Source organism: Sapajus apella, unplaced genomic scaffold, assembly GCF_009761245.1.
Source record: "Sapajus apella isolate SASKATOON/1434 unplaced genomic scaffold, GSC_monkey_1.0 scaffold5, whole genome shotgun sequence".
Lineage (NCBI taxonomy): Eukaryota > Metazoa > Chordata > Mammalia > Primates > Cebidae > Sapajus > Sapajus apella.
In genome coordinates this window covers 41,635,040-41,658,392 of record NW_022436945.1, presented here as the reverse complement: position 1 = coordinate 41,658,392, position 23,353 = coordinate 41,635,040, and the positions used below count along the sequence as shown (strand labels likewise).

General features: G+C 36.9%; 1 protein-coding gene across 1 annotated transcript in view; it reads left to right on the top strand.

Moving 5' to 3' along the window:
• Positions 1-23,353, top strand: part of PDCL2 (phosducin like 2) — a 42,203-nt gene that overhangs the window by 13,342 nt on the left and 5,508 nt on the right. The window contains exons 4-5 of the mRNA XM_032274247.1: positions 6,207-6,350; positions 13,063-13,271. Of these exons, the coding sequence (XP_032130138.1) occupies positions 6,207-6,350; positions 13,063-13,271 (353 nt within the window). The remainder of the gene's footprint in view (positions 1-6,206; positions 6,351-13,062; positions 13,272-23,353) is intronic.

Here is a 23,353-nt window from a genome sequence, read left to right as displayed (position 1 = left end):
ATAATTTTTGTTTTCTTAAGTCTTCTATTACTACCTTCTTTTTGCAGCTAGCTGCAGTGTACCATTTTTTTTTCCTTCTTTCATTTTATGTGTATCTTTTAGTTTTTACCTTAAGGATAAAAATTAACATCTTACAATGGCCTACTTTGAATAATACCAACTTTTACCAACTTAGATTCAACAGTATGTAAACACATTTCTATCATTCTCTTTATTTGTTAGTGTCACCGACTCCATTGTTACATATTGTGCATGCATTAACATAGATTTATTATTGCTTTATATATTTGCCTTTTATATCATATAGGAGAAAAAGAGAAGTTAGAAACCAACTCTAGGCCAGGCACAGTGTCTCACGCTTGTAATCCCAGTGGTTTGGGAGTCCAAGGCAGGCAGATCACCTGAGGTCAGGAGTTCGAGACCAGTCTGGCCAACATGGTAAAATGCCATCTCCACTAAAAATACAAAAAAATTAGCCGAGCGTAGTGGCACACGTCTGTAGTCTCAGCTACTTGGGAGGCTAGGGTGTGAGAATTGCTTGAACCTGGCAGGTGGAGGTTGCAGTGAGCTGAGATCGCACCATGGCACTTGAGCCCAGGCAACAAAGCAAGATTGTGTCTCAAAAAAAGAAAAAGAAAGAAAGAAAGAAAAGAAAAGAAAAGAAAAGAAACCAACTCCAATACTGGCTTTTACATAGGCAAATGTAAAGGACAAACAGTGTACTGGCTATTATATTTCCCTATGTAGTGAACTTTACCAGTGTTCTTCGTTTCTTCATGTGGCATTTGTTACTATCTGTTGCCCTTTCATTTCAGCCTGAAAGACTCCTTTCACACATTTTTTAGGGCAGGTCTAGGTCCCTTAGTGTTTTTTATTTTTATTTATTTATTTTAAATATATGAATGCATTAATTTATCCTCATTCCTAAAGCATAGTTTTGCCAAATACCGAATTCTTGGTTGACAGTTCTTTTCTCTTAGCATTTAAAAAATATCAACTCACTGTCTTTTTAGCTTCCAAAATTTCTACTGAGAAACTGGCTGATAGTCTTATTGAGGATCCCTTGTATGTGATGACTTGCTTCTCTGCTACCAAGATTCTCACTGTCTCTTGCCTTTCAGTAGTTTTTGATGTATCCTCATGTGGGTGTCTTTGAGTTTATACTTGGAGTTTGTTGGTCTTAAATATATCAATTCATGTATTTCAACAAATTTGGGAAAATTTCAGCCATTATTGCTTAAAATAATCTTTATGCTTATTTTCTGTCTCTTTTCTGTTAAGATGCACACATGTATGTTGGTCTGCTTGATATCATCCCATAGACTCATTAGGCACTATTTATTTATTGTTTCATTCTTTTTTTTTTTTTCTGTTCCTCAGATTTGATCATTGCAGTTTTCCTATTTTCAAGGTTGCTGATTTTTCTTCTTCCTCAAATCTACTTTTGAAATTCTCCAATGTATTATTTTATTTCAGTTACTGTAGTTTTTAGTTCCTCTGGTGTGTTTTACTCATACCACTTCCAGCATGAAATGTAGCAGGGTCCCCCACAAACAATTCTCCAACTTCCTGGACACCAACTAGGTGTTATACAGTTCATTTCAATTCTGACACTAACTACTGGAGTTAGGGAAGACCCCTCTATGGCAGACTACTTCGTACACACTAAGGTGGTTATAATAAATAAGTTGGTGAGGATGAGAACCCTGCGAATTGCCATTGGGAATGTAAATGGCACAGCCACTTTGAAAAACAATCTGGTGGATCCTCAAAAGGTTAAATATAAAGTTAGCAATTCTACTTCTAGATATGTACCCAGGAGAATTCAAAACACGTATAGGAATGGCATAGAAACGTTACTCACAATAACCCCAAAATGGAAACAATCCAAATGTCATCAGTTGATGAATAGATAACCAAAAGTGATATATCTGTACAGTGGAATATTATTCAGCCATAAATGAAATGAAATGAAGTGCCAATATGTTCTACAACATGGATGAAAACATCATGCTAGGGGAAAGAAACCAGTACAAAAAGTCACAGAGACAGAACACAGATTGTTGTTTACCAGAGCCTGGGATGGGGGATAGGGAGTAACTGTGAATAGATATGGGTTTATCGTGGAGTGATGACAATGTTTTGAATTAGGTAGTAGTGATGGTTACACAACTCTTTGATGCTTATCCTATAGTTCTCCTGAGCAGCTCTCTCCCAGGCGATGACTATGGACCTGGGCTGTTTTCATTAGGGGCTACATAATTTCAGAAACCTTTACCTCTAGTTGTGGGGATCAGAAAGACAGTGTGAAAGATCACATGGGGCATTTTAGGAATGAGTCATCTAAATGTATATATCACTTTCACTCATGTGCCATGGGCTGTAATCTAGTCTTATGATCCTAATCCAACTGTGAGACAAGCTGGCAAATGTAGTCTGCCAAGTAAATGTAGCTTCCTCAGAAGAGAAAGCTATAATGATGATCACCCTACCTGTCTGTACCATAGAGATTAAAGAGAGATGCCATAAATAGAAATTCTTTTATTTGCATATTCCACATCAAAATCACAAATCACAAATGCCACCAAATTATGGCATTATTTTCACTTCTGTACCTGAACCTGTAATGTTTAAAAATACTACTTGTTCTTAAGAAATTCTGTACTTATCTCATTAGTACTGATTTAAAGCAAATTCCTCATTTAAAGTAAAAACAGCAAGAAAATATTTTTTAAAAACTAGTGGTAAGCTAAAGTAATGGAACTTTTCTTACTTGATAAAAATTTTAACAAACATTAAAAGTTATTATTATGAGAAAAAGATGAATTGTTCACTATCATCTGTTTTTTTCTTTGGTGGTAGCGGGGAACAGAGTCTCGCTCTGTGGCCCTGGCTGAAGTGCAGTGGCCTAATCTCAGCTCATTGCAGCCTCTGTCTTCTGGATTCAAGCAATTCTCCTGCCTCAGCCTCCTGAGTAGCTGGGACTACAGGTGCATGCTATCACGCCTGGCTAATTTTTGTATTTTTTGATAGAGACAGAATTTTACCTTGTTGGCCAGGCTGGTCTCAAACTCCTGACCTCAAGTGATCTGCCCGCCTTGGCCTCCCAGAGTGCTGGGATCACAGGCTTGAGCCACCATGTCCCGCCTCACCTCTGTTATTAAACATCATACTATAGGTCCTAGCCAGTGCCTTAGGACAAGATTAAAAAAAAAAAAAAGAAGATGTAATATTCAGAAAAGAAGAGACAAAGGTTATTGTGTAGATGATTTGCTATAAAATAACAAGTGAGTCAGCTCAGAAGCTCTTCTAGCTAAAAGGATGAAGAAATTTTTACATAGCAATAAACAAATCTGTAGTATATTGTTTGTGTCATATAATACTAAATTGGCTTTTTTGACATATGCTCCCCTTTCCCTTGGGGTATTCCAGTACCTTGGAAGCTAAAAAACTAAAATGATATTTCTCAGACTTTATTGCAGTAAAGGTAAATAATGTGATTTAGACATTCACCAGGGATGTGAATTCAGAACTAAATTAAGTGTGGAAAGAAGTAGAAACACACAAAGCATCCATTTAGCTGGTACTAATCTAGAATTTGCATCATGGTTTTGGAGCCGTTATCCTTTTTTTATTTTATAATTTCAACTTTTATTGTAGATTCAGGGGATGCACACGAAGGTTTGTTACATGGGTACATTGCATGATGCTGAGGTTTGGGATATGATTGATCTGATCATCCAGGTATGGGGTATAGTATCCAGTGAAGCCATTATTTTGGCAACAATTTCTCATCCTCAGATTATTACTAAGAAGATAGGTTTCTAGAGACAAAAGTTGTTACACTGGCTTTCTGATTCTCAGAATCGTTTGGTAGTAGAGCCCACAATGAAGTCGTAGTTCTAGATTCCTAGTTTCCAGATTGTGGTAGAGCCTTGGCAGACCAGTTTTGCATGTTGTTCTAGGAGTCATTCCTGGTAGCCAGGTCTAGAGCCGACTCCTTCTGTCTTTTCATTGGATTGGTAAAGCATTTAATTTTCCAAATTAAGCTCCTGTCTGCTTAAAATAGCTAGGGAGCTTTCTGTTTATATAACTGAATCCCAACTGATAGGATTGTTAGGTGAAAAATGCAGGCCATTGAACACTGTGTGAACTCCTAATGGCAAAACTAGCTCATGTGTTTACTGTTCTCCCCTGCCCAATTCCGTTGAAGTAACAAAGACAAATGAGAAGAAGGAAGAAGTGGAAGAGGGGAGGAGGAAGAGAAGTCGTTGATAGTTGTACCATTAATTAGAGCACAGTGTCATCAGTGGGACAAAAATATTTTGAAATTTCTGAAAGATATTAAGCCGGTAAGATCAAATTGAGGGAAATTAGATACTTGGTGCAAACAAAGTAAGGCTCTCAGAAGAATTGTGGAGTAACTTTAGGTTGCAAATACCTGGGCCAGTGGAGAAAAATTGAAGGATTTCAATTTGGAAACTATGAGAGGTCCCCCAGCCTTGGGTTACTGTCCCAAGTAGCCTTGGGTTACTATCCTTGGCATTCTCCCCTAGGTTTGATTTTGCTTGGATTACTGGTTGTGTAAAGTAAGAGGTTTTACTTGATATGTTACTAGCATGTGAAATAAGGTCAGAATGTTTTAAAATATACCCAGGTTTTGTTTTTATTCAAGTGTGTCAGGAGACAGTTGCTATAGAAAGGATTGTTGGTTACTCACAGTTTCCAACTGTGGGGTGCATGCCACATCATGCCACACCGAGGCCATGCAGTGAAGCACCTGAATTGATCAGGAATCAGAAGGAGCAAGGGAAAAGCATGAGCATAATGCTTTTATTGTGGTTTGTATGGGAAAAGCAAGACAAGGCAGGGTAAACAAAATTAGGATTGGCTAGTTTCAATAATTTTGGTGGGCTCTAGGATATAGGGGCTATCTCCAGTTGTTTGGTACCTGGTCCTGGGATGATTACAGCAGGGAATAGTGGCTCAGTCTGATAAATGAGGTGATTGATGGTATGAGCCCTAGACTGGTTGGTTTGTGTTTGAAGAGTGTTTGCTCTCTCCTGGAGTTTGCTAGCCCTGGGAGGGGCAGACTCTACAGAATCAGCAATATGCCAGATGGCAGAGCATCGAGAATACATAAAATAAGAAAATATAGTTAATACACAGAGAAAGAAAGACAGTAAATACTCTCAGCAAACTTAGAGGTATAGAATCATTAAATGTTAATAAACTTGCAGACATGTCAGAAACCATTTAGATTTGCTTCATGAATCCAGGTGTTCAACAGCAAAATTGTCAAAGTATATAAATGTTGAGAGAGTTGGTTTTTTAAACAAAGTTTTGAGGTTCTCTATGGATAGATAAATAGGTAAACATTTATTGAATGCTCACAGTGTGTCAGACACCCTGCTAAAAAATTTACATGTATTATTTATTTCCCAATAATCCTTTGTAAGTAGTTATTAGTATTCCCATGTACAGTTAGGGAAACTCAAGTATAGAGAGATTAAATAACTTGCCCAAGTTTATGCTATTAAGAAGTACTGGAACTGGCATTTAAACCCAGTTTAGTTTGACCTTATAATCCAAACCCATAATCTACTACCTCTCTGTCTATAATAAATCTATGTATATAACAAGTAATTACAAATATCCACAAAGTCTTCAAAGTAATGATCATCTTAGCATGATGGTTACTAACATTTAAATGGGGATAGTAATAATACTTGCTTTGTAACATTTTTACAAGGATTAAGTTCATTAATGTTATATATTTAAAATACTGCCTGGCAACGTAGCAAGCACTTGGTAAATGTTGGATATCATTATTCTCCTTAACGAAGTATTCAGCCTGTACATGAGAATTTGTTGGCACAACATCTAGATAAACTCTCTATAGCTATGATTTAAACCTAGTCTTAAATACAAACAAATTTAAAAGTTGATACCAAATTTCTTATACTTTCCAATATCCATAACACAAATTTGCATATAAAAAGAGAAATTGGCTTTATAAGATCATTCATAGTTATCTCATCATTTAAAGTGTTTGATAGTGCTCGCTTCGGCAGCACATATACTAAAATTAAAGTGTTTGATATGTATAGGCATTATATTCATTGCCCTAAATTGTTACTACATATGAGAATGACCTTAAGAATATGAGAATATTTTTAAGTAATTAAATTTCATGTTTTAATTAGAAAGAAGCGGTTACAGGAATGGAGAGCTCTTAAGAAAAAACAAAAATTTGGAGAATTAAGAGAAATTTCTGGAAATCAGTATGTAAATGAAGTCACAAATGCAGAAAAAGATGTGTGGGTTATAATTCATCTATACAGATCAAGGTAATTACCATAGTATTTCAAAATGTTAATATACTACTATTTTAAAAGACATATGTTTGGTTTTAAGGTTTTACAAAGTATATAACAGTACACAAGAAAAAGAAACTATGTATTACATATACATACATCCATAGAGTTTTTGATAGTCATTGGCTTCAGGAATTTAATTAGGTATTTTAAGATCTTTTCATTTCAAATATAAGGAAGTTGTCACACTTTTTAGAAAAATAAGCATTCTTTCATAGTTTAAAAACTTTTTATTGTAGAAAATCTCAAAAATACAGAGAAGTAGAAAGAATGAGAAAATGAGCACTCTAAAATATCAACCAGATAGCTTCAACAAGTAATATTTTGCCATATTTATATAATTGTTTCTGTGTATGTGTATATTTGCATTTGTAGAACCATTTCAAAGTAAACTGAATATAGCATCATGATTTATTCCTGTGTAGTTCAGCGTGCACCTTCAAAACATAAAGGTGTTGGAAAGAAAAAAAACTCTATCTTCTCTACCCATTTTAAGTTTATTGGCTTGGCCCTGCAAATTAGACTGACAAAAGACAGGTTAACAAGAGAAAAACAAACAGAAGTCTATTAACAAATGCATTACACATACACATGGGAGAGTTCAGTGATAAGTAATTTAAAGGAGTGGTTAGAACTTGGGCTTATATGGCATCTTAAAAGGACAGCAAATTTGTAATGAAGTGACAAGACAACAGAAAGGGTCTTTGAGATTCTAGGAGTAACAAACTGTGGAATGGTAAATACATGGGTGAAACGAATGGAAATTGAATGTTATTTTAGCAAGGTTTGTTATATAGATTCCTCTGGTGCCTCACTGGGAGAGTAAGAATCTAGAACTTTATCCAGTGATTAGCAGTGTCCTGCCCTTCCTGGGAGAGACAGGAGTGAGGTTGTTACTGTGTGGAGAAGATTTTTCTTGTGTCTGTTTCTTTTCAGTTACCTTTAGCTCACAATAATCCTTATCCCAGAGTGGCGTATTTTGTTGTGGCATACTATGAATCCCTTCAAGAGCATTCTTCTACATAACCACAATACCATTTTCTCACCTAACAAAATTAACGCTAATTCCTAATAACATCTAATACCACATCCTTACTTAGATTTTCCCAACTGACGTAAAAATATCTTTTATAAATACATATGTTTTTGGACAAGGAGCCAATCAAGAATTACGCAGCACATTTAGATGTATCATCTCTTTTAAGTCTCTTCTAATAGAACAATTCCCCTGCACCTTTGCACCCCTGCACTCCCCCATTCCTCTAAGATAGTTAATTTTAAAATGCCTAGTTGTACTAAGTATAACCCACTGTCCCTAGGCCTCAGCAGTCTTGCCTAGTAGTTGGGGAAAGTAGACTTTTCCCCAATTCTGTTTCTCTCATTCAAATAGTCCTTCTAGCTTTAGGTCCCTACTCCTCTGCCTCAGGGCTATAACCATTCCAGGGACAGAGGCCATGACAGCAACCTCATTGTCCTTATCTCAATCTCTAAATAATAAACTTTTTTCTCTTTAGGTCCTTGGGGAAATTATGAACAGAGCAATTTATGCAAATTATAGCCCTGTATATAGCACTGTGTAGCCTGTATAGGGCTATAATTTGCAGTTCCTGAGTCAAATTTTGATAGGACAACATGCCCCATAAAAGAAAATGCCCCAGAAAAGTTATTTCATTATAACTAAAAGTCTTGGTTGATTAATTTTTAAGTACCTTTAAAGTCTTAAAAAGAATGTGTTGACCTAAAAGGAAGAGAATGGGCACAAAGTATAATTTAAAGAGTTAACTTAAGCCAAAGTGAGGATAGCTGCCCAGAAGACTAAGTAACCTTGGATATAACCTCCCTTTAGCCTTTGTTATGAGCAGGTTTGTGAAGACCTCAAAGGAGGACAGGGAGTGGACTGATACAAAGTTGTTTGTCAGGAATTCTCAATGGCTTAAGGAAATAACCTTAGTGATTAGCTATACATTGTTAATCTATAAAAGTTACAGTGTCTGATGTATTATTGGGTTAATTTATAGCTACTTGGAAGCAATAGCAAACAGTTTCAAGAGATGAATACATAGGTCAAGGAGGGTGTAGGTTGTAATTCTCTCTTTTTTAGCGGGGGGACAGGGGCTCACTGTGTCTCCCAAGCTGGAGTGCAGTGACGATCATAGCTCACTGCAGCCTTGAATGCATGGGCTCCAGCAATGATCCTCTTGCTTCAGTCCTCCAAGTAGCTTGGACTACAGGTTTGCATACCATATTCGGCTAATTTTTAAAAATTTTTTTGTAGAAATAGGGTCTTGCTCTGTTGCCCAGACCAGTCTTGAACTCCTGGCCTCAAGCAATCCTCCTGCCTCAGCCTCCCAAATTATTGAGATTACAGGCGTGAACCACTGTGCCTAGCCTGCTGTCTCATTTTAATGACTCTGTGGGTGTAAACATTTAAAGGGACTTGCATTCTTCAGATAAAAGTTATTTCCTCAAATCACACTTCCATATTACGTCTACTATTTATTTAGTTAACCAGTTTGTAAATGCTCCTTGTAAGTCTCACAAATAAGGATGAGAAACACTGACATTTACAAAACTGGGTTTTGTTTGTGGTAAATATTATATACTGAAGTGGTTCACTGAATGTTTTTTCTGACCCTTTGTGGTTTGCAGAGTAGATATTGCTTCTAAGTAAAATTATCTGCTTTAATGGTTATTTTTTCCAGATAAATTACTAGCTTTTAGAAATCTTAAAAAATCATAAAGAGGTTGAATGTATTTTAGTCTGCTTCAAATTGTCATATGCTTTGATAGACTCAAAAAGAAGGATGTGGTTTCATAATATTTTAAGTATTTGTGACCTTCTTAGAAGGTTTTTTTGGGCTACTCTAAAGTAGTTATATATTTGTTTTCTGGATATTAAGAAAATATATTCCTGTGTTTGTATAAAACATATATTTAAAAAATTAATCTGTAATAATCCAAATTTATAAAATACAACAGAAAATAATTGTGTTACAAATATTCTTTAGAAAACTAGTTTTTAACAATGGATTTACTGGCCGGGTGTGGTGGCTCATCCCTGTAATCCCAGGACTTTGGGAGGCCAAGGCAGGCAGACCACCTGAGGTCAGGAGTTTGAGACCAGCCTGGCCAGCATGACAAAACTCTGTCTCTACTAAAAGTACAAAAAAATTAGATGGGCATGGTGGTGTTTCCCTATAATCCCAGCTACTTGGGAGGCTGAGACAGGAGAATCACTTGAACCCAAGAGACAGAGGTTACAGTGAGCCAAGATCATGTCACTGCACTCCAGCCTGGGCAACAGAGCAGGACTCGGTCTCAATAAAAACAAAAACAAAAAAACAAAAAACAATGGATTTACTTACAGCTTTTAATATTGCAAAGTTGAAGGATAACTGTCAATTTATGTTTTTGTAACTACCCAGCAGGTTTTGGCCTGCCCTCCGCATAGATCCAATTTATCAAGACAGGGGAATTACAATAAAGAGTTTAATTCACACAAAGTCAACTAAACAGGAAACCAGAGTTTTATTACTCAGATCAGCCTCCGCCAAAATTTAGGGGTTGGGGTTTTTCAAGGATAGTTTGCCAGACCATAGAATGGGTAATGCTAATTGGTTGGGAATACAGTCATAGGGATGTGGAAAATGGTCCTTGATGTGGTTTGGCTATGTCTCCACTCAAATCTCATCTTGAACTGTAGAGGGACCCGGTAGGAGGTAATTTAATCATGGGGACAGTTACCCTTATTCTGTTCTTGTGATAATGAGTGATTTCTCATGAGATCTGATGGTTTTATAAGGGGCTTTCCCCCTTTTGCTCAGCATTTCTCCCTGCTGCTGCCAAGTGAAGAAGAATGTATTTGTGTTTGCTTCCCCTTCTACCATGATTGTAAGTTTCCTGAGGCCTCCCCAGCCATACTGAACTGTGAGTCAGTTAAACCTCTTTCCTTTATAATTACCCAGTCTTGCGTATGTCTTTATTAGCAGCATGAGAATGGACTAATACAGTCCTTATGAGTGCTAAGTCTACTTCTGTGTGGGGCCACAGGACTTCTTGGTGGGTCCAGGTAGAGGCATCAGTCATCAGAAATGCAAAAACTCAAAAAGGTTTATCAAAAAGGCCAACCTCAGGTTCTATAATAGTGATGTTATCTGCAGGAGTAATTGAGGAAGTTGCAAATCTTATGACCTCCAGAATAATGGCTGGTATTGTTTAAGTGTGTATCTTAGCAGAATTCAGGCTCCTCTCATCCTCCTAACCTAATCTTCCTTTAGCTTTACAAACGTGGTTTAGTTTTGGGGAAAGGCTATTATCATTTAAATTATAAACTGAATTTCTCCCAAAGTTAGCTTAGCCCAAGCCCAGGAATGATTCAATGCAGTTTAGAGGTTAAAGGGAAGTTAGGGGTTGGTTAGATCAGATCTCTTTCACTATCATAATTCTCTCACTGTTAAACAATTTTTTGCAAAGGTGGTTTCGTTTTTGGCTACTTTCTATCAATTTTATAAAAGAGTGGTGTTTGTTTTTTGATTAGGCTCCTAAGTTCTATAATTTCAATGGCTCTTTGCCATTAAATTGATAGGATTAGACCCACTTTTTATACAAATGAAGACTTAGCCTCCTTAAGGTGCCTTAGATGGATCTAACTCAACATGGGCCATTAAGCCTAATGACTTAGCTTGTAGTCAGTCTTGTTTCTGGTTTTATTTAATCTTATACCTGTACCCCAATTCTAATTTGGGGCTTTTATATTATTCCTATACCCAAGTACATATTTTGAATCTTGAATACCATAAATAGGTTCTTAACTTGTTTTGTGATATTAGAGGTCTGCCTCATATTTTACAGCTCTTCTCAGGTTAAAATTATGTCCCTGAACTCCCCCCAGATTTGTTCCCCTACTGCTTGCTCTCAGAATTATCTTTGGGCAGCCCTTTCTCCCTGAGTCACAATCTGTTATGCACTATTCTCTTAGTTCTATACTTTTCACTGCCACCACCAATGCCTACCTGCCTTCTGCCATTCACATTACTGACCTGCCCCACAAATATCTGTTGTACCACTGCCTGAGCTTTCATTATGATAAAATTTCTAAAGATAATGATAAAATTTCTCTGAATTAGATATTAGTGGACTCATTTCACCTTGAAGGAAGTCAAACATTTTACCCTAAGATACACTTTCTTGATATATTTTGAGATGGGTGTTGAGAGAACCAGCAAACCAAAGTAACCCTGTAAAGCTGCCTTTTGGTGGGGAGATTTGCAACTGTAGAGAAAATCTGCATTCATGCAATCAGGCCTTCTCTAAGGGCCTTCTCTAGTCTGATCTAGGACCAAAGTTAACTGTGAATCTGATGCCTTTAAAGGTCTAAAAGAAACATTTACCATCTATTCTCTTTGAGGGCTGCTACATGTAAGGTTTCATCTACATAACAAGGCCACCTTTGCTAGCCAGGCCTTCTCTTCTCTTCCTCCCGTAGCCTGTCTTGCCACTGTAACCTGATTTACCCCAATAACCTGTTTTTGGCCATTCCAGAGCCTCCATTCTTTCTGTAGCCTCTAGCCTCAAGATGGCATATGAGCTTCTGTACCCCAATGGAGGGCTTCGGGGTACTTTGTGTTTCCTCTCTCATGTGCATATTAATAAATTTGTGTGCCTTTTCTCCAATTAATCTGCCTTTTGTTAGTCGATCTTTCAGTGAACCTTCCTTCAGAGGGCAAAGAAGTTTTCCCTTGGCTCCTAAAACCTTTTATATTTTGGTAGAGATGGGATTTTACCATATTGGCCAGGCTGGTCTTGAACGCCTGACCTCACATGATCTGGGTCTCCCAAAGTGCCGGGATTATAGGCGTGAGCCACCACACCCAGCCCAACTTGAATATGTTTATGTAAAATGGAGAAAGAGTCTTTGGAGAAGGAAAGATGAGAAAACAGGAAAAGAGGAAAACAGGAAAAGAGGGAAACAGTAATCAACAAAGGTCCCATGGGAGAAGGAAGGAATGTGGAATAAAGTAGAGGTGAAGGGATTCACTTGACAGTTTGATAAACTGGGAGAAAAGGGACTAATTGAACAAGGAGTGCGGTGAGAATTAAGTGATAAAGCAGGAAGAGCTGAGGTTGTGGTCACACTTCCAATCAATATTAAATTCTTGGTAAGGAACAGTTCTGGATAATGGGACCACCAGGATGTGGCATGGAATGGGATTCCAAAGACTGTGGAAGAAGTTTGTTGAGGTCAGGAAAGACAGTTTTGGGTGTGGCAAACTCATTACATGGAAAGAAGCTCATGATGGCAATTAGGGTTGTGATCCTTTTGTTTCAACTCAGAACTGCCAAGTATTTGCTAGAATTGTCCTGTTTTTTTTGTTTTTTTGTTTGTTTGTTTTTTCTACAAACTGGGAATCTGCTTGAACTAAACTGATGCTCAGCTGGATATAGTTTCCCTAAGTTAAGCATCAGCTTGCCATGTTAGCTAGCTTCATTCTCAGCTATAATGGTGCTTGCAGTCAAAACTCTACATACAGTTCATCATTGCTAAAGGTAACAATAGAGGATAATAACATGCTTTTATATTAGAAACTATCTAAGATATATTTTTGCCATGGATATATTTCACTTTCATTAGACTGAGATGAGTAGTCTGTTTATTAAACATTGTGTGTACTATTTCTGTTTTTAGCATCCCAATGTGTTTGTTGGTTAACCAGCATCTTAGTCTTCTAGCAAGAAAGTTTCCAGAAACTAAATTTGTTAAAGCCATCGTGAATAGCTGTATTCAACACTACCATGACAATTGTTTACCAACAATTTTTGTTTATAAAAATGGTCAGATAGAAGCCAAATTCATTGGAATTATAGAATGTGGAGGGATAAATCTCAAGTTGGAAGGTAATGTTATACATTTTGTTTATAAAAATAATAGGTGAAAACATCCACAAACTAACAAGTGTCCTGAAAGTTTACTTTCTTAGTATCAAGGTTTTTTCCTTGCTTCTAGTCTCTTTTTGTATGCTTCCAGATTAATTTTCCTCCAGTAATACTCTAATAACACTCCCTTGCTTAAAATCCTTAACAGTCCTGTCTCAACTACGTTAAAATTTTAGAATCTTCTCCTTTAGAATCTCCACCCACTTCTCCAACTATATTTCTCAGTGCTTTCTAGTTTCTGTTCCTGTTAGGCTGGTTTTCAGCCACTATTCCCAAACATACACTACTCATTTGTGCCATCACGATTTTATACACATTCTCTGCTTGTACCTAATGTAGTCTACCTTTCTCTATTCTCTGTGTCCAAACTTTATTCCTTCATGAGTCTACTCAATTGTTGTTTACTTCATTATGTAATATTGGACCACTTCATAATCTTTTTCTTCTCTACTGAATTTCTATAGCCTATATTCTCAATACATCTTATTTTTCACTTATTAGCATGATATCTAATTTTGTTGATTAATCAATTCCCTTTGAATTTTATCTTCCTAAAAAGTGCAGGGACCATGGCTCCTATTATTTTATTTTTGTTAGCACACAGCACAAGACTTTATATTTTTATCATCTTCGTTTTTACTTCCTGAGGCTATTTCTTTGATCTATTCATTTTTTGGCATTGCTTTAACTCTATTTTACGAAACTAAAAATCTTTTTCTCTCACCATTGTGTTAGAGCCATCATGAATGGCTGTTTTCGGTTTTTGTTGGTTTCGTTTTTTTGAGACAGTCTTACTCTGTCACTCAGGCTGCAGTGCAGTGGTGTAATCTTGGTTTACTGCAATCTCTGCCTCCCGGGTTCAAGCAATTCTCCCTGCCTCAGCCTCCTGAGTAGCTGGGATTACAAGTGCCAGCCACCATGCCCAGCTAATTTTTGTAATTTTTAGTAGAGATGGGGTTTCACCATATTGCCCAGGCTGGTCTTGAACTCCTGACTTCAGGTGGTCCACCTGCCTCACCCTCCCAAAGTGCTGGGATTATGGGCTTGAGCCACTGTGCCCAACCAGCTGTTTTCAATTTGTATTCTTTTCATTCTGTCACTCCCTCAAAATTGTTTATGGCCTTACCAAGACCTCTGATACTTTAATTATTTCAGAATTGTCCCATTTTTCTTTTAGTCTCCTAAGGCCTCTCCTTGTTTTACCACCTTGTTTTTGTAGCTTGGACCTTCACTTTTTAATAAAAAAAAATTAACTATATAAGAGTACATAAAAGAATACATAGAATAATAATATAGCAAGCATTCATGAAATTATTATTATCTTAGTTTGGGATACTATAATAAAAATACTATAAACTGGGTGGCTTATAAACAAGAAAACATATTAATACCTAACAGTTCTAGAGGTTGGGAAGTCCCAGATCAAGGTCCCACCAGATTTGGTGTTTTGTGAGGACCTGTTCTTCATAGATGGTGACCTCTTCATTGACCTCACATGGTGGAAGGGACAAACGAGCTCCTTTTGGCCTCTCTTTTCACTTATTTCATTGATGAGTGCTCTGCCCTCATGGTTTAATCACTCCCAAAGTCTCTACCTCTTAATACTGTCACCTTTGGGATTAGGATTTCAACATATGAGTTTTGAGGAGACACAAACATTCAAGACCATAGTAATTACCAAAAATAACAAATGTGAACATTTGTTTACGCTTGGTTTAGCTATTTTTTTGCTTATTTTTTGAGACAGCATCTTACTCTGTCACCCAGGCTGGAGTACAGTGGCACGATTATAGCTCATTTAAAGCTTTGACTTCCCAGGCTCAAGTGATCCTCCCACTTTAGTCTCCTGAATAGCTAGGACTACAGGTGCATGCCACTACACCTAGCTAATTAAAAAAAATTTTTTTTTTGTAGTAGAGATGGGGTCTACATATATTACCCAGGCTGGTCTCAAACTCCTGGGCTCCAGTGATCCTCCTGCCTTTGCCTCCCAAAGTGCTGAGATTACAAGTGTGAGCCACCTTGCCCGGCCTGTTTGCTTATCTTTAAAAACACATTACAGATAAAGTTGAAGTTACTCATATTTCCATTCTTAGTCCTGTTCCCCTCCCTGTTTCCTTAGGGGCAAAAACTATCATGAATTTGGTATGTATCTGGTCCCCTATTGTGTGTGTGTGTGTGTGTGTGTGTGTGTGTGTGTGTGTGTGTGTGTGTGTGTGTGTGTTCAATGAAATTTGTTGGTGTATTTTAAACATTGTGGTAGAATACATATAACAACATTTACATCTTAACTATTTTTAAGTATACAGTTCAGTGGCATTAAGCAAATTCACATTCCATCACCAGAAGTCTTTCCATCCATCTCCAGAAGTCTTTTCATCTTAAATAACAAACTCTGTACTCATTAAACAATAACTCCTCAGTCTCCAATTTCTTCAGCCCCAGGTAGTCACCGTTTTAGATTCTGTCTCTATGAATCTGACAACTCTAGATATCTCATATAAATGGAATCAGGCAGTATTTGTCCTTTGTGACTTATTTCACTTAGCATAATGTCCTCAAGTTTCATCCATGTTGTAGCATGTTATCAGAATTTTTTTCCTTTTTAAGTACACCTTGTGTATCCCTTCATCTGTTGATTAAGGGATATTGTGAGTAATGCTGTTATGAACACGTGTGTACAAAAAATATGCCCACCTCCGTATTTAATTATTCTGGGAATATACACAGAAATGGAATTGCTTGATGATACGGTAATTCTATTTTTAATTTTTAAAGGAACTATTGGTCTATATTGTTATGTTTTAACTTAAATATATCTATAAAAATAGAAGGAATAATTAATTGCAAATTTGAAAGTATTTAATAAAGGGCATTATATTATATGATTCTGCAACTTGCTTTTGTTTTGTTTTTTTTTTTTTTTGAGACGGAGTTTCACTCTTGTTACCCAGGCTGGAGTGCAATGGCGCGATCTCGGCTCACCCGCAACCTCCGCCTCCTGGGCTCAGGCAATTCTCCTGCCTCAGCCTCCTGAGTAGCCGGGATTACAGGCACGCGCCACCATGCCCAGCTAATGTTTTGTATTTTTAGTAGAGACGGGGTTTCACCGTGTTGACCAGGATGGTCTCGATCTCTTGACCTCGTGATCCACCCGCCTTGGCCTCCCAAAGTGCTGGGATTACAGGCTTGAGCCACCGCGCCCAGCTTTTTCTTTACTTTTTTTTTTTTTTTTTGGCAACTTGCTTTTTTAAAAATCTGAACTACAGTATTGAGAATCTCTTATTTCATATATGCCTGATTTAATAACTTTAAATCCTGTCTAGCATTCTATAATCAGCTATTCCTTAATTTATCTTTCTCCTACTGTGAGAAATGTGAGTTGTTTCCAATTTTCTCATTATGAACAATTCTGCTGTGACCATCCTTGGGCCCACCTGTAAAAATTTCTCAAGGATATATGGAGAATTGTGGGATCATAGGGTATACCCATTTTCAACTTCACTTGATAGTTGATAGATTGCTCTATAAATGATAATATCAATTTATCCTTCCATCTGTGTTTGAAGATATACCCACATCTTCACCAGTTCTTGTTAATGTTAGATCATTGTGTTTTTTTTTTTTTTTTTTTTTTTTTTTTTTTTGTCAATCTGATGGATATGAAGTGGTATCATTTCACTGTTTTAATTTGGATTTCCCTGATGACAAGTGGGGTTAAGGATTTTTTCATATGCATTGGCCATTCTGATTTCCTGTCCTAATTGTTTATATACTTTGTCCATTTTCTCATTTGAGTTTTTTCATTGATTTATAAGAGTGTGTATGTGTGCATGTGTTGTTTCATTGATTTATAAGAGTGTGTATGTATGCATGAGTGTGTGTGTAAAGTTCTGGATACTATTTTTATAGTATTACTAATATATTCTCACCAGTTATGGCTTATCATTTCATTTTGATTGTCAGATAAAAGTTATGATTTGGCATAGTCAAAATTATTCATCTTTTTCTTTATTTTGTACTTTTTGTGCTTTCTTTTCAAAACCTTTCTGTATTCCCAAGGTGAAAAAGATATTCTCTTATACTTTATTCTAAGAGTTTTAAAATTTTATTTTTGAGGTTAGGTCTTGAATAACATTGGGCTTTACTTTTATGTATGATTTGATGTAAGGAATTGTATTAGTCCATTTTCACTCTGCTAAGACAGACATACCTGATACAGGGTAATTTATAAAGAAAAGAGGTTTAATTGACCTATAGTTCAGCATGGCTGGGGAGCCTTCAGGAAACTTATAATCAAGGCAGAATGGGAAGCAAATATATTCTTTTCACATGACAGCAGGAAGGAGAAGAATGAGAGCCAAGTGAAATCGGGGAAAAGCCCCTTATAAAACCATCAGATCTAATGAGAACTCACTCGGTATCAAGAGAACAGCCTGGAGGTAACTGCCCCAATGATTCAATTGCCTCCCACCTACAACACGTGCGGATTATGGGAACTACAGTTCAAGATGAGATTAGGGTGGTGACATAGCCAAACCACATCAGGAATGTATCTACTTTTTCTCTATAAGAAAATGCAGTTGTTTTAACACCATTTATAAAATTTCACTTCATTCTTTTAAAAATAAATTTTACTGAAAAAAAAACTAGAAATTTCTTTTTAAATTATGATAAAATGCACATAACAGAAAATTTACCATTTTTAAGGATGAAGTTCAGTAGTGTTAGTATATTCACATTACTGTGCAACCAATCTCCAGAACAATTTTTATCTTGCAAAATGAAACTCTATACCTATTAAACAACTCTCCATTCCCCTCTTTCCCCAATCCCTGGCAACCAACCTTCTACTTTCTGTCTCCATAAATTTGACTGCTTTAGGTAACTCATGTAAGTGGAATCTCAGAATATTTGTCTTTTTTGTGACGGACTTATTTCATTTTGTACACTGCCCTCAAGTTTCCTTCATATTGTAGAATGCATCAGAATTTCCTTCCTTTTTAAGGCTAAATAATACCAACTTTTGTTTACACACTGATCTGTAGATGAACACTTGGGTAGATTCCATCTTTTGGCTGTTATGAATAACGCTGCTTTGAACATGATGTGGAAATATCTATCTGAGTCCCTGTTTTCATTTCTTCTGGGAATATACTCACAAGTAAAATTTTTGGATCATATCTAATTCTTTTTTTTTTTTTTTTTTTGAGACGGAGTTTCGCTCTTGTTACCCAGGCTGGAGTGCAATGGCGCGATCTCGGCTCACCGCAACCTCCGCCTCCTGGGTTCAGGCAATTCTCCTGCCTCAGCCTCCTGAGTAGCTGGGATTACAGGCACGTGCCACCATGCCCAGCTGATTTTTTGTATTATTAGTAGAGATGGGGTTTCACCATGTTGACCAGGATGGTCTCGATCTCTTGATCTCGTGATCCACCTACCTCGGCCTCCCTCTAATTCTATTTTAAGTTTTTGAGCAACTGCCATACTGTTTTCCATAGTGGCTATACCGTTTTACATTCCTACCAATGGTTTATGATGATTCCAATTGCTCTTTAACCTTGCTAACACTGGTTATCTTTATAAGTTTTTTTAATGATAGCCATCCTAAAGGGTGTGAGGTGTTTTCTCCTCTGATTTTTATGTTTTCTATATCATTTTTAACAGTTTGAAAACATTTGGATTTGTTTCTGAATTCTTCACAATACTCCACTGGTCTCTATCCCTGCATCATTACAGCACTAATAAAGCTATTATTCCTATAGCTTTATAATAGTATAATTCTCTCTAGTAGGATAAATGTTTTTCATAATTTCATGTAACTGTTAGAATTAGTCAAATATTGTGAAAAGTCCTGGTGAATATTTATTAGTCTTATTTATAGATTATTGGAGAATGACATCCTATAACAGTGAGTGCTGCCATCCATGAATGAGATATATTTTGTCATTTATGTTGATCTTTTATGTTTTTCAAATATATTTTGTAATTTTCCTCATAAATATTTGATCATCTATATATTACTTTGTAATAAATTTAACAAAATTATGAATTTGCAGAGATGGGGGAGTTTTTGGTTATTAAATAAATTCCTTTTGGCTATTGGCATCTACAGGCTTTCTTTTTGGGATGTATTTTGTTATTTCTTATTTTTCTTGAAATGTGCCCATTAAGGTTTGCTTTTTTTACATATATATATATATATATATATATATATATATATACATATAGTACTTTAGGATCTGGGGTACACGTGCAGATCATGCAGGATTGTTGCACAGGTACATACGTGGCAATGTGGTTTGCTGCCTCCATCCTCCCTTCACCTATATCTGGCATTTCTTTCCATGTTATCCCTCCCCAACCTCCCTACCCCCCGCTGTCCCTCCACTAGTCCCCCCCAACAGGCCACAGTGTGTACTGCTCTCCTCCCTGTGTCCATGTGTTCTCATTGTTCAACACCTGCCTATGAGTGAGAACATGCGGTGTTTTTCTGTTCTGTGTCAGTTTGCTGAGAATGATGATTCCAGATTCATCTATGTCCCTACAAAGGACACTAATGCATCACTTTTTATGGCTGCATAGTATTCCATGGTGTGCGCCACATTTTCCTTGTCCAGTCTATCATCAATGGACATTTGGCTTAGTTCCAGGTCTTTGCTGTTGTAAACAGTGCCGCAATGAACATACGTGTGCATGTGTCTTTATAGTTGAATGATTTATAATCCTTTGGATACATACCCAGTAATGGGATTGCTGGGTCAAATGGAATTTCTATTTCTAGGTCCTTGAGGAATTGTCACACTGTCTTCCACAATGGATGAACTAATTTACACTCCCACCAACAGTGTAAAAGTGTTCCTATTTCTCCACATCCTCTCCAGCATCTGTTATCTCCAGATTTTTTAATGATTGCCATTCTAACTGGCATGAGATGGTATCTCAATGTGGTTTTGATTTGCATTTCTCTAATGACCAGGAATGATGAGCATTTTTTCTTATGTTTGTTGGCCTCATATATGTCTTCTTTTGAAAAGTGTCTGTTCATGTCCTTCACTCACTTTTGAATGGGTTTGTTTGTTTTTTTCTTGTAAATCTGCTTTAGTTCTTTGTAGATTCTAGATATTAGACCTTTGTCAGATGGGTAGATTGCAAAAATTTTTCCCATTTGTTGGTTGCTGGTTCACTCTAATGATTATTTCTTTTGCTGTACAGAAGCTCTGGAGTTTAATTAGATCCCATTTGTCTAGTTTGGCTTTTGTTGCCATTACTTTTGGTGTTTTAGTCATGAAGTCCTTGCCTATGCCTATGTCCTGAATGGTTTTGCCTAGGTTTTCTTCTAGGGTTTTTGTGGTGTTAGGTCATATGTTCAAGTCTTTAATCCATCTTTAGTTAATTTTAGTGTAACAGGAAAGGGATCAGTTTCTGTTTTCTGCACATGGCTGGCAAGTTATCTCAACACCATTTATTAAACAGGGAATCATTTCCCCATTGCTTGTTTTTGTCAGGTTTGTCAAAGATCAGATGGTTGTGGATGTATGGTGTTGTCTCTGAGGCCTCTGTTCTGTTCCATTGGTCTATATCTCTGTTTTGGTACCAGTGCCATGCTGTTTTGATTACTATAGCCTTGTAGTATAGTTTGAAGTCAGGGAGCGTGATACCTCCAGCTTTGTTCATTTTGCTTAGGATTGTCTTGGCTATGTGGGCTCTCTTTTGGTTCCATATGAAGTTTAAGGTGGTTTTTTCCAGTTCTGTGAAGAGGGTCATAGGTATCTTGATGGGGATAGTGTTGAATGTATAAATTACTTTGGACAGTATGGCCATTTCCACAATATTGATTCTTCCTAACCATGAGCATGGAATGGTTTTCCATCTGTTTGTGTCCTCTCTTATTTCCTTGATCAGTGGTTTGTAGTTCTCCTTGAAGAGATCCTTTACATCCTTTGTTAGTTGTATTCCTATGTATTTTATTCTCTCTGTAGCAACTGTGAATGGCAGTTTGCTCTTGATTTGACTCTCTTTTAATCTGTTATTGGTGTATAGAAATGCCTGTGATTTCTGCACATTGATTTTGTATCCTGAGGCTTTGCTGAAGTTGCTTATCAGTTTAAGGAGATTTGGGGCTGAGATGATGGGGTCTTCTAAATATACAATCATGTCGTCTGCAAATAGAGACAATTTGACTTCCTCTTTTCCTAATTGAATACTCTTTATTTCTTTTTCTTGCCTGTTTGCTCTGGGTAGAACTTGCAATACCATAATGAATAGGAGTGGTGAGAGAGAACATCCTTGTCTAGTGCCAGATTTCAAAGGGAATGCTTCCAGTTTTTGCCCGTTCAGTATGATATTGGCTGTGGGTTTGTTGTAAATAGCTTTTATTATTTTGAGATATGTTCCATCAATACCTAGTTTATTGAGAGTTTTTAGCATAAAGGGCTGTTGAATTTTGTCAAAGGCCTTCTCTGCATCTATTGAGATAATCATGTGGTTTTTGTCTTTGCTCTGTTTATGTGGTGAATTACGTTTATAGACTTGTGTATGTTGAACCAGCCTTGCATCTCCGGGATGAAGCCTACTTGATCATGATCGATAAGCTTTTTGATGTACTGTTGTAGTTGGTTTGCCAGTATTTTATTGAAGATTTTTGTATCTCTGTTCATCATGGATATTGGCCTGAAGTTTTCTTTTTTTGTTGAGTTTCTGCCGGCTTTTGGTATCAGGATGACATTGGCCTCATCAAATGATTTGGGAAGGATTCCCTCTTTTTGGATTGTTTGGAATAGTTTCAGAAGGAGAGGTACCAGTTTGTCTTTGTAGAATTTGGCTGTGAACCCATCTGGACCTGGGCGTTTTTTGGTTGGTAGGCTATTAATTGATGCCTCAACTTCAGACCTTGTTATTGGTCTATTCAGGGTTTCGACTTCTTCCTGATCTAGGCTTGGGAGGGTGCAGGTGTCCAGGAATTTATCCATTTCTTCCAGATTTACTGGTTTATGTGCATAGCATTGTTTGCAGTAATCTCAGATGGTGGTTTGTATGTCTGTGGAATCAGTGGTGATATCTTCTTTATCTTGTTTTATTGCATCTATTTGGTTCTTTTCTCTTTTCTTTTTTATTAATCTGGCTAGTGGTCTGTCTATTTTGTTGATCTTTTCAAAACACCAGCTCCTGGATTTATTGATTTTTTGAAGGGTTTTTTGTGTCTCTATCTCCTTCAGTTCTGCTCTGATCTTCATTATTTCTTGTCTTCTGCTCGCTTTTGAGTTTTTTGATCTTGCTCCTCTAGCTCTTTCAATTTTGATGATAGAGTGTCAGTTTTCGATCTTTCCTTGCTTCTCATGTGGGCATTTATTGCTATAAATTTCCCTCTAGACACTGCTTTAAATATGTACCAGAGATTCTGGTACATTGTGTCTTCGTTCTTGTTGGTTTTCAAAGAACATCTTTATTTCTGCCTTCATTTCATTGTTTATCCAGTTGAGATTCAGGAGCCAGTCGTTCAGTTTCCATAAAGTTGTGTGGTTCTGATTTAATCTTAATCCTGAGTTCTAATTTGATTGCACTGTGGTCTGAGAGACTGTTTATTATGATTTCTATTCTTCTGCATTTGCTGAGGAGTGATTTACTTCCAATTATGTGGTCAACTTTAGAGTAGGTGTGATGTGGTGCTGAGAAGAATGTATATTCTGTGGATTTTGGGTGGAGAGTTCTGTAGATGTGTATTAGGTTTGCTTGGTTCAGATCTGAGTTCAAGTCCTGGGTATCCTGGTTAATTTTCTGTCTCAATCTGTCTAATATTGACAGTGGAGTGTTAAAGTCTCCCACTGTTATTGTGTGGGAGTCTAAGTCTCTTTGTAGGTCATTAAAGACTTGTTTTATGTGTCTGGATGCGCCTGTATTGGGCGCTTATATATTTAGGATCGTTAGCTCTTCTTGTTGCATCGATCTTTTAACCATTATGTTATGCCCTTCTTTGTCTCTTTTAATCTTTGTTGATTTAAAGTCTATTTTATCAAAGACTAGGATTGCAACTCCTGCTTTTT